This window comes from Eublepharis macularius, chromosome 7 (assembly GCF_028583425.1).
Source record: "Eublepharis macularius isolate TG4126 chromosome 7, MPM_Emac_v1.0, whole genome shotgun sequence".
Lineage (NCBI taxonomy): Eukaryota > Metazoa > Chordata > Lepidosauria > Squamata > Eublepharidae > Eublepharis > Eublepharis macularius.
Window position 1 is genome coordinate 113,716,924 of NC_072796.1, and position 11,559 is coordinate 113,728,482.

Sequence of the window (11,559 nt, forward strand, 5' to 3'; positions counted from 1 at the left end):
TCTTCATTGCCTGTTACAAGTCCCCAACATACTTATCTTTGTTCTCATGATGGATAGTACGAAAGTCTCCCTTGATTCCCTTTGTCTACATGATGGAACATCCAATGAGATGGCAGTGGGCTTACTTTCCCACTACGGCCATCTTGCTTCACAGTCAGCAGTGAAGGCAATGGGAACATGCCCAGTGCTCAGTTTCTTGACTCTTCTGGCTACTGCTTGTGTGGTGCCATCTTTATCCCTACGTGTACAGTCAGGGGTAGAACTTGGGATGTTATATAGAAGCCTGTATTGTTTCCCTGAGTTAGAACTTTGATTAAGGCTCTTTTAGTATTGGGCTATATGACCAGGTACCCTGGAAGAAATTAAAATGTTGCTTTTTAACACACTTAGAAGGTGCCTTATATTGAGCCACACCACCCGTCCAGCAAGGTCAGGATTGTCTACTTGGACTGGCAATGGCAAAGGTCCTTCACATCATCTCCTACCTCGTCTTTTAAACTGGAGCTGTTGGGGACTGACCAGGGATTTTCTGCATGCACCAAGCCCCTTCACAACACTGACTAAATCTGCCAACAATAAAGCCCTTGGAGAGGGGCAAACAGGATCTGCTCCTTGGGCCAACTTTCCTCTCACTTAAACCCAGCCGCAAAGCAAGGAACGTGCCTGGAAATGCGTTTCCTGGCCTGTGCTGGCCCGAGGAAAACGAAAAGGAATCGTGTGGCACTTGAAAAGCTAACAGATGTGGTGTAAGCAAGGCTCAAGGGCCATCTAGATTTCCAGGGGCTGAACTCTCAGCTCTCTTGTCAGACGTGGTGTACCATACGTTGTGGTGGTCTTCCGCGGCAACACAGGAGGACTCCTTTTTGTTCTTGCTGCCGCAGACTGACGAACGGGGCCACACCGCTAAATGTGGGCGAGGGGGGCGACTACCGCAGGGACGGGGCTGCGGGCCAGCCGTGTGCCGTCCAGTGGCCGTTTTCTGGCAGGGCCGGGAAGGCGGCACCGCGCTGAGGTCGAAGCGAGCCTGAGTTGTGCGCATCCACCGTCCCCGCAACCGCCCCATGGCTGCGCTCCAACGGGCCCCCCTTTTGGGTCCCGCAAAGGTCGGCGCGTGGGGGCCGCAGCCACCCGCACCGTCGGCTGGCCGACAGGAGGCCGCGGCAGAGAGCGCATTCCTGGCGGTCCCCCGGGAGGGAGCTGGAGCGAGGCAGGGGCAGTCAAAGGCTCTTTCAGCCGCGCGGCAGACACTGCCCTATTCACCCGGGCTCCGCTAGCGCGCTCCGCCAGCCATGAAGCGCCTCTCGCCCGCCGCGCTGCCCTCTCGCCAGCCGCTTGCCGTCGGGCTCCTGCTGCTGCTGCTCGTGCTGGCAGCCGCGCCGCCGCCCGGAGCGTCGGAGAACCCCAAGGGGAAGCAGAAGGCGCTTCGCCAGAGGGAGGTGGTGGACGTGGTGAGTGGCCGCGAGGGTCTCGGGTGGCGGCTCTCGGCGCGCGTGTGTTGGGGGGTCGCTAAGGAAAAGGCCCCAGCTGGAGCCAAGCGCAAGCGCACAATACCTGCCATTGCCGCCTCCGCGGCAAGGCTCAGCCGGGCAGCTGCAAATTGCGCGGAATAAGGGGCGGTAGAGGGAGGGGGTCGAAGCGGGGACCGGGCCGCGTTTAGCGCGCTCTCCCACCTCACTCCCCCGCGCAAGTAACTAGGCGGCGGGAGAGTATTTCCGTGTCGTTTTCTTTGTCCGCTGGTAGGGCAGGGAGCGCTTTAGGAGAGGGGGCGTGTTATATATGATGCCCCCGGCCCCATTGGCAGTATTTCTTGCAAGCGGTGCCGGCCATAATTCTGCCACCTCATCTTGCCCGGAAAATGGCTCGACGACCCGATTAGAGGCTGGAATTTAAATGCTGGTGGGCTCGAACTTTCCTTGGTGGGTTAATCTGGGCTGCTGTGCATGCAGCAATAGCATGCCGCTGCAACGCTAGCCCAGCCCCTCGTTCTTTGTCTTGCTAAGGTTGCATATCTGGTAGTTGAGGACCCAGTTTAAATGAGACGCTGCTGACTCCATATAGATCTCGCCAGCAGCCTGGTTATATTGGCTCTCCCTGCAATTATGTCTTACTCCCTGCAATTACGTTTAAGGAAACTGATGAGTTGTAATACATGCCCAGTGGCTGGCTCTTTTGAACGGGACTGCCATGCCTACACGTGCACTGTTAAAATTCTAGAGGCCAATAGCCCAAGCGGGTGCCCAGTTGGCATCTAACATGGGTTGTACCTTTACCAACCCAGTTTAAACAAGGTGCTGTGCAGGTAAACCCTTCTTGCTCATTCAGCAGCAAGATTTAAGGTCTAGTCTGTACTTGCAGCAGAGAGATGGTGTAGTAAAATGGACCTTTTAAGCTGCAGGTGGTGGTGTGTGTGTGTGAGGGATGGGGATCCATTTGTAAATGCTTCCCAGTACTGGAAAAAAAACTATTACAAATGGAAAACTCAGTTTGGATACAGCCAGTTTTTCCACAGCTGGACAGGGAAGGAGGGCATCAAAAAGGCTCTGCTGGGGATCATAAGGCCAGCATGGAGAAAAGCCATGTGCAGCAAGGGGTTGTAATAAGGAGGAAAATTGGGCAAGATTGAGTGGAAAGGTTGGCTGGAACCAACCTCTTCTCCTCCATCAAAGAGCAGAGTTAGAGCCTTTCCCCTCGATATACAAAATTTGTTTGCTTTCCCCATTTGCAGTCTAAAGTGGAACAACCCATTTTACCACCTCAGGCTTCTGTTACCTTTGGCAGTTGCCTGTGGAGACCCAGCATAACTCGGATCTGGCTGAAAGAAAGGAATGGTTCTGGTGATGTTGCCCAAACTGGAGTTCCACGTGTCACAATGTGGAGCAATAGGAATAATATGTCAGTTGTTAAGACCTGGGAGAGCTCTTTTTGTCTGCCAACATAACTGCAGCTGGAGCACTAAAAGAGAGACAACTGTATAGTCTGCTGTGGTGAGCCTTCCTGGCAATTGAGGATGAGTAAGCTGATTGATCTCCTTTGCTCTTTGTTATTACTCACTGAGTATGGACAATCAGGAAAATGGGTAGTTGGTTTCTTCCACATTCTTTCTCCCTCAAGCCATTCATTTCCATGTTGGACACATCAGCAAAGCTGGCCAAGGCAAACTGTGTGTCTAAGTTATCTCCCTCCTTCCCAGTAATATATGCATGGGATGAATAGGAGCAATGCTGAGTTAGTGTTTGTATGAAATAGTTTCCTTTCAAAAACAGGATGTGATGCTGTGGATTTTGGGTTTCCTGTTTGGGAGAACGTAGGGATAAAGACTAAAATTGTCCCTCCCTCCCATTACATTAGACCAAATCTATACTGTATATCTGGTCAGACAAGAGAAGCTAGTGCCAATATATAAAAATTGGATCAAAGAAGGCAAAACAATACTGTACGTAGCAGTATCAGACTTTGAGGGCCAAACTAGATGTGAAGGCATCTTCATGGTGACCACAACTATGCCACCACCATTTTAAAATGCTGCAAGGCACTCCTATCCATCCCCCCAGTGCCTTCTCCAGAGCCAAAATGGCTGCACACAGAGAAACTCACAGCTGTTTTGTCACTTGAAAAGGTGATGGGCAACAAGAGTGTTGCACTGTGGGCCCAATCAGGCTCAGCCTCTTGAGACATTTTTAAATTGCTTTAAAATGGTAGTAGTGTCCTTGTGGCCAGCATGAGAACGCCATCATGTCTACTTTGGCCCTGAGTTTGTTGAACACCATTATAGTCTGACAAAAGATGCAAAATTTTCAAGGCGCTGTGATCAGTTATGAGAGAGAGAAAATATTCAGGCCAGAAATGTTCATTCTATTGAGTGAGTCACTCCCCCTCGGGACAAGTTAACTTTTTTTTGTATTCTTCTTGAAAATTATACTTCCCTTTGGTGACTCCTTCAGAAATAATTTCTTGCCTGAATAGTTTCCGTCATTCCAATATATTCTTCACTGCATCTTTGAGACATTGCCTCTTTTTTTGATTTGTTATTATAATGGCTTCCACACTGCTGTACTTTCCCAAATGCTGTTTGATTCTCAGGGAAGGTGACCACATTTTGTAGTTAGAAGATCTGGCAGCAAAATTGCTGCAAAAAACTAGAGACACTTTGTCCTTTCATATAAAGAAAGAGCTCAGCGGGGATCCAAACTGCTGTTTACTTCTGTCCAGTTTTCTCTTGGCTGCTATTCAACTGGCACTATCAGTTTATCACCACAGATTTTTAAAAAAATAAGAAGAAGAAGAAGAACAACAACAACAACAACAACAACACAAAGGGAGATGGGAAAAAGATGTGGAAGAAATGTAAAGTGATAGCATAGCAAACATCACATTCCCACACAAGTTAATTTATCCCAACTTTAACTTTAAGAGCATGTTGACATGGCAATAGAGATGGGCATGAATGACAATATGAAGCAAAAAAAAACGCATGAACCAGGCCGATTCGTGGTTCATGAAAATGCAGTTTGTGGGACCGCGTTTTCCACGAACCCCATGACTTTTTTGATCCGGTTCGTGCCAGTAATCAGCGGTTTGTAAAGCCCAACTGACTAGCACCACTGATCGTGTGTGAAACTGACAGCTCCATTCTTCTGCTGCTCGGGTGGCGGGAGAACGGAGCTGTCAGTTTCACACAACTCACGCTGGGTTCTGATGAGCTGAGGCCGGCGCGGGGTGAGTTTCACACAACCCATGCTGGGTTCAGCCGATGGGCTGAACCCGGCATGTCGTCTGTCAAACTGACAGCCCCTGTTCTCTTTCTGCCCAGGGCGGTAGGAGAACAGGAGCTGTCAGCTCCCCCTTTCCAGCTGGCTCTTTCCCCCTTTCCAGCTGGCTGGAGGAATGGGGGAAGAGCTTGAAGGGAAGAATGTTCCCCATGTTGCTTGCAAGCGGCGCGGGGAACCTTCTTCGCTTCAAACTCTCCCCCTTTCCAGCTGCTCTGGGCGGCAGGAGAATGGGGGCTGTCACCTTCACTCACCCCGCACTGGCCTCAGTCCATTGGCTGAACCCGGCTTGGAGTGTGTGATAGTGACAGCCCTGTTCTCCTGCCACCGTAAGCAGCAGGAGAAGGGGGCTGTCTGTTTCAAACACCAGGCGCCGGCTTCAGCAGCAATTTGTGACCCGGGAAAAGGTCGTGGAAGTTCGTGGTTTCTGGTTCGTGGAATGTGATGAACCATGAGGTTCGGTTTTTTTCAGTTTGTGCCCATGTCTATATGGCTACCCTTCTCCAGTAGTTATGTTTTGGGCATTTCTACCTTGTATACAAGGAGAACGTGCTACATATGAGTCTCCTTAATATATTGTAATGTAGAACTCTGATGAGGTGGCATAGAAAAGTCATAAATAAATAAATGTGGTCATAATTCTGAGTCCCTAGGCTAACATGAATATATGCAAGCTCTAGTACACGCAAACAAATATTCATAATAAATCTTGGTTTCTGATCACATTTACAGAAGCTAGAAAATATGTGCATTGCACAGTTTATGTAAAACGGGTAATAATGCATAGCACACACTTTTGATATCCAAAGTGACTAAACCAGAACAAGTAAAAAAGGCTAGAGTGCAATTCCTGTGCTTATTCCTGTTTGGGGCAGAGAAAGATCCATTCTGAGAGCTGCTTCACAAAACCATGTACACCATAATGTATGATGATCACTCAACTGTTGTTTTCAAGATATAGATGTTAGGGATGTAGTGCCAGTCATACTTTCCTAATTAGTGTAAACCCAGGGTTCATTGTCATTCTTCTGTGCAGACACACATTGGGGTTGTGCGTGTGCGCAGGCCTGCCAATGGAGAAATTCTGTCTTCTTTAAAGCTCCGTTAGGGGCGGCATCTCTCTGGTCACATAGAAAACCATTTTTCCCGCCTAAACGGAACTCAATGAACAATAGTTATAGGTATGTACAACCGTGTTAAATTAACCCTTGCAACTTCTTGAGTAGGGCAGATGTTGTGAAATGGCATCAAATCAAGTATGGTCTGCTATCATCTCACACACATCCTTCTTTGTACTCTTGTTTGTGCTATTTCTTTCCGTTTGCTTGGAATTGTATTTGAGCAGCAGGCATTTCAATAAGTAAAGTGTTGTAGAATATTCAGAGCACTTTCCGTACATAATATTTTCGTTGTAATACTTACCACAACCCTATGAAGTAATTAGTAGTGCAGTCCTAAGCAGAATTACACCCTTCTAAGCTAGGTTTGCAGCTGTATCTGGGGCTGGGGACAATTTTGGCATGTTTTGCAGCAAGGCATGCCATCACATCTGGCACAGAACCTGAAGTGACATCATAGTAATGTTCTAGGATTCACCTAAAATTCTGTCAGTTGGCAGCAGGCAATGGTGTGCCAGGCTGGAAGGTCTCCGGCTTTAACTAGAGACCTGGCCTTTCTATTCTAAGTCAAGTGACTTCTAGGACTTCTGAGTAAGTTTGCGGAGAACACCCATACATTCCCCTGTCTTTCCAGCACCTCAAAACTAATACATGGATTCTTAGCCAATCTGCCATTCAGGTTTAGGTGAAGGAAAAACCAGATTTGCAGTGGAAGGGGCTGCCAGATAATTCTTTGAGTCCTTGTGTGTTAGCGGTTGAAGGCTCTTAGAAGCCAGCTTACTATATTAGAAAGGGAGGGGAAGAAACATTGTTTTAGCATTTTGTGCAACTTTGATTCTGAGTCACCCACAAAATTAATACAAGTTGAAAAGTCACTATAGTATAAAGAATGTAAATGAGTGCAAGTACAGCACACTCCAGTGTCGAATTACTCCAGTCTAAGCCCGTTGAAGCCAATGGGCTAAGACTGGATCAACTCTGTTTAGTATTGCATGGCTAGTTTCATGACATAAATGAAAATTGTTTTGTTTTTCAGTATAATGGAATGTGTTTGCAAGGACCTAGTGGCGTTCCTGGAAGAGATGGAAATCCTGGAATCAATGGTATCCCTGGAACGCCTGGCATTCCTGGTCGAGATGGGCTTAAAGGAGAAAAGGGAGAATGCATGCGAGAGAGCTTTGAGGAATCCTGGACTCCTAACTATAAACAGTGTTCTTGGAGTGCTCTGAATTATGGCATAGATCTTGGGAAAATTGCAGTAAGCAAGCACAATTATACTGTAATACACAGAATATATGTGATGAAAACTTTACCTGCATTGTTTGGCTTAGCTGATCTTCTATTAACATCTAGGGGTAGGTTGCCCAGCAAGACAATCAGTTGTGGACTACTGCTGGTAGAAAATACTGAAAATCCCTTTAGCTGTAGAATTTAAAACTATGAAAAAAACAGAGCATCCTAACATATATAATAATATTTTTAAGGAAAGGGAGGCAATTGGACTATATATGAAATCCAGATCTTTGATGGGTATCCATTTCAGAGAAAATTAAGCGAATAGTTGTATTTAGAGTTATTCATTACTTGAAAACTCTGCTGCATCAAATGGAAAACACTATTTGTTTTGTTTTACATGCTGTATTATTTTCAGTACAGATAGTTTGATCAGAGACAGCCAGTGTGGTGTAGTGGCTAGAGTGATGGACTAGGATCTGTGCGACCCAAGGTTTGATTCCACACAGCACCATGGGAGCTCACTGGGTGACCTTGGCCAGTCACAAACTTTCAGCCTAACCTACTTCACAGGGTTTGTTATGAAGAAAAAATGGAGGAATGACATAAGCTGCTTTGGGTCCCCATTGGGGAGGAAAAGTGAGGTATAAATGAAGTAAAATAAAAACATTAAAAATCACTATCACTTTAGAATGGAGAGCCTACAAACAGTTGGAAAGAATCTTTTGACTAGCATAGTTGGTTATTACAGGAATGGACCTTGGAAATATACCGCTTGCATGTTCCCTTGCCTCTCACTTTGCACATGACTTGGAAATTAATAATTTCCACTTTTGTGGTAGTTTTGTTAAGTCTGACTGACAAGCTGTAGTTTGTTTTCTTGCTATCAAACCAGTGTTACAATTATGGTTTGAAGTTATTCAGATGAAACCTATGGCTTATTTATTTAGCACATACGTATTTATTTATTTCTTTAGAAAATTTGTGTGCTGTTTCTCCTGAGAACTTGCTTGAGGCATAAAATTTAACATACAAAGCAGCAGATAAAAAGCAAACCAATTAATTACTAATTACCCCTGTTGTGGTATGTAATTTGTGACAGTGGATGTACTTTGTGTGTCACATACAAGACACATTGTATGTGTCTTGTATGTGACACATGCATTGTATGTGTCCACATACAATGGAACACACATGCCTAAGGATTTCCAAACATTGTTCCTAACTACAGGCCTTTTTGTTGTTGTAATTATAATATATGGATCATGTGTCATTTCAGAAATATAATGCATCCCCTCCATTTATTGAAATGCTGGTAGACATTTCCTCCTCACTTGATACGGGTTTAACTTTAGACTTAAAAAGAACTTGGTAATTTGCTGCTTAACTGAGGTTAAGCATTAACTATAGATATTGTTCCTACAATTTTTTCTTTCTTAAAACCATGACAACCATGGTCTTGTGAGTTTCAGGAAGGTAGCTGTGTTGGCCTGCAGTAGAACAGCAGGATTTGAGTTCCATGGCATCTTAGATTTTCAGACTATAAGCTTTCAGGAATCAATACTCCTTCATATACAGGTAGGAGTGGAGATTTCTGAGTCTTTATATCCCAGACAGGAGGTGGGAGGAATGAAGCAAGGAAAGGACAGAAATTAGCTTCTGTAGTGAAATAAAAATCCTATGTCTCTATTCAGCCCTGGTGGTTCCTTGCTCTGAACTTGTGAATTAATTCAGGTTCAGCAATCTCATGTAATCTGACCTTGAAAATTGCCATTTTTAGGACATAAATGAAATGCCTTGGAAGATTTTAGTGTTCTTCCTCTTGTTTTTGAGTGTTGTGGATTTTAATGTCAGATTTATAGCCATTTAGTCTTTTGTGTGGAGACTGACCTGTTTGTCCAATGTAGAGAGTGGAAGGGCATTGCTGGTACTTGATAGCTTACATAACATTAGAAGATGAACAAGTGAATGAACCTGAGATAATGTAACTGCTGTTGATAAGTCCAGTGATTGTGTTGTTGGAGTTAATGTGGGGGCAATGTTGGCATTTTGGTTTATTGCAGGCCTGGTCCCAGAGTCTGTGTTCAGAAGTATATTATTGTGAGTAAGAAGTTGTTTAAGGTTAGGTCGCTGACTGTGGGCAAAAAATGGTTTGCCTAGCAGTGCTTGTGAGAGAAAACTTGTCATTGTTTAGCGTAGGCTGCAAGCCTGTTAATGATAATGATCTTGTGAGCAAGTCTACCATAACTTGGCGTTCCAGCCATCATGGAATAGAAAATCCAATTTTGTTATGACAGATGTATTTGAGGTCTGCAAGTTTAATACTTCCTAAAGATTTCCCATATGCATGTATACTACCTTAGGATAATTGCAAAAGTCACCAAGGAATGGTTTGTGGATCTGCTGTAGTATACATTATTTGAACTCGCTTGTTCTTGAGTCATTTCAGAAGTTGGTGGCATGAAGCAGCTGAAAAGGGTGCTAAAACCCCAGCAATCAAGATAATCAAATATTTAAAGCAGCAGTCTAAAATTGCAAATTTCATCACAACTTGTTTTTGTTTTTTAATAGGAATGCACATTCACAAAGATGCGTACCAACAGTGCTTTAAGGGTTCTCTTCAGTGGATCGCTTCGACTCAAATGCAAAAATGCTTGTTGTCAGCGTTGGTATTTTACATTTAATGGAGCTGAATGCTCTGGGCCACTTCCTATTGAAGCTATAATTTATTTAGATCAAGGAAGTCCAGAATTAAATTCCACTATTAATATACACCGCACTTCTTCAGGTATGTATCCATGCAAATTTTACAAATAAAGGACACGAGTCCTTGTATAATAAAACACAGTCCAGGGCCATCTGCCTCATCATTTTTAGCAAATAAAAATGCTAGTGATAGATCAGTCCAGGTAAATTTCCATTTTCCCCTTCTAGTGATATACTGATTCTTTAATCAGACCTCCTCTCCACATTTAAACCCCCTAGGCTCTAGAACTGGAAAGTATTTGGAGGAGAGGCTGTGGCTCAATGGTGGAGAATCTGTTTGGCATGCAGAATGTTCCAGGCATCTCCAGTTAAAAGGATCAGGTAGTAGGTGATGGGAAAGACCTCTGCTTACTTAAGACCCTGGAGAGCTGCTGCCAGTCTGAGTAGAGAATACTGACTTGATGCACCAATCATCTGATTCAGTATAAGGCAGCTTCATGATGGCCTTACAACTTACAAGGGTAATAGAGCAGCTACCAAAGGGCAACCCACTGCTGTTTTTGAGAGTAGAGTCCATGTCCTCTTGTTTCCCATTCTCTTGTCCATATGTTGTCTTTAGAGTTTGTCGACTGATGACTTTTCTGTCTTTTAACAGTGGAAGGATTGTGTGAAGGAATCAGCGCTGGCTTGGTGGATGTTGCTATTTGGGTTGGTACTTGCTTAGATTACCCAAAAGGAGATGCTTCAACTGGATGGAACTCAGTTTCCCGCATCATTATAGAAGAGTTACCAAAATAGACCACTCTTCTCAAGCGCACAATACAATATATAACTTCCCCCAACCAAGCTAGTTTTCTATACATAGAAGGAAGCACTTGATTGTAATGCACAAACTTGTTTATAGACACACCAGTAAGCAGTTGATTTTTCTACCCAAACAAGTATCCCTAGCATGTTTTCCACAATGTTTCGGATTATAGATTCTGATGAAGAAATCTGTATTTATGTACTACTTTGGATGACTTCTAGACAATTTTTTACATTTATTAATAAAGATGATCTTTTATAAATAGCCAAATTAAGAACATGTAATTAGCATTTACTTTTGTTCAAGCCTATAGTTACAAAACTAAGTATGATTTTAATTTGAATCTCACTTCCTACTACACTATTATAAATAAAGCAAGAACATCCAACTGTGTATTGAAAGAAAAAAATTCAGTACCAATTATTACAACTTTAATTTAGTCCAGTTATTGATTGCTTTAAGATTACCATTTCAATTTTTGGGAATTCACAAGGAACAAGAGCTCTGAAGGTTAGACAGAACTCTGAATATCACTGGCATTACATGTTAGCAGTATGTACAAATTAAATTGCACATATTATTACCCCAGCATATACCATCTTGGAATGGTTTCAGGGGAGATGAGGGCATTTCCAGGAAGTGGCTGGAATTTGGACAGTGCTAAAAACGAGCAGGCTAATAAAAATGATTGCTGGATGGGCAAGAGTTGTTCTTGCAAGAAGGTGGTTGGATAGGAAGTGATGGCTATTGTTCCTTCTCCTTGATACCTACTTATTAAGCAGTGACAGCCCTGGCCTGTGATCTGTTGCTCTGGTTGGGGGGTGGGGTTTCTGGCTGATGGTCTGCTTGAGGTACCCTGCCAATTGCAAAAGCCGAGCATTCACAGGATTGGGCTACTTGCGTATGTAATTCTGAATTATATCTCAAA

General features: G+C 44.1%; 1 protein-coding gene across 1 annotated transcript; it reads left to right on the forward strand.

Annotated features, from left to right (window-relative positions):
- The first annotated feature begins 1,071 nt into the window (after positions 1-1,071).
- On the forward strand, positions 1,072-11,421 carry CTHRC1 (collagen triple helix repeat containing 1). The gene is made up of 4 exons (XM_054985007.1): positions 1,072-1,448; positions 6,921-7,142; positions 9,689-9,905; positions 10,479-11,421. Exons 1-4 carry the CDS (start codon positions 1,290-1,292, stop codon positions 10,619-10,621), a joined length of 741 nt encoding a protein of 246 aa, XP_054840982.1. The 5' UTR covers positions 1,072-1,289; the 3' UTR covers positions 10,622-11,421.
- Positions 11,422-11,559: the final 138 nt, after the last annotated feature.

Excerpts from the sequence above, each read along its gene's own strand:
- CTHRC1 (XM_054985007.1), top strand. The coding sequence starts at position 1,290 with ATGAAGCGCCTCTCGCCCGCCGCGCTGCCCTCTCGCCAGCCGCTTGCC. Across the intron at positions 7,143-9,688 it reads TAGATCTTGGGAAAATTGCA|GAATGCACATTCACAAAGAT; the intron begins GTAAGCAAGCAC and ends GTTTTTTAATAG. Across the intron at positions 9,906-10,478 it reads TATACACCGCACTTCTTCAG|TGGAAGGATTGTGTGAAGGA; the intron begins GTATGTATCCAT and ends GTCTTTTAACAG.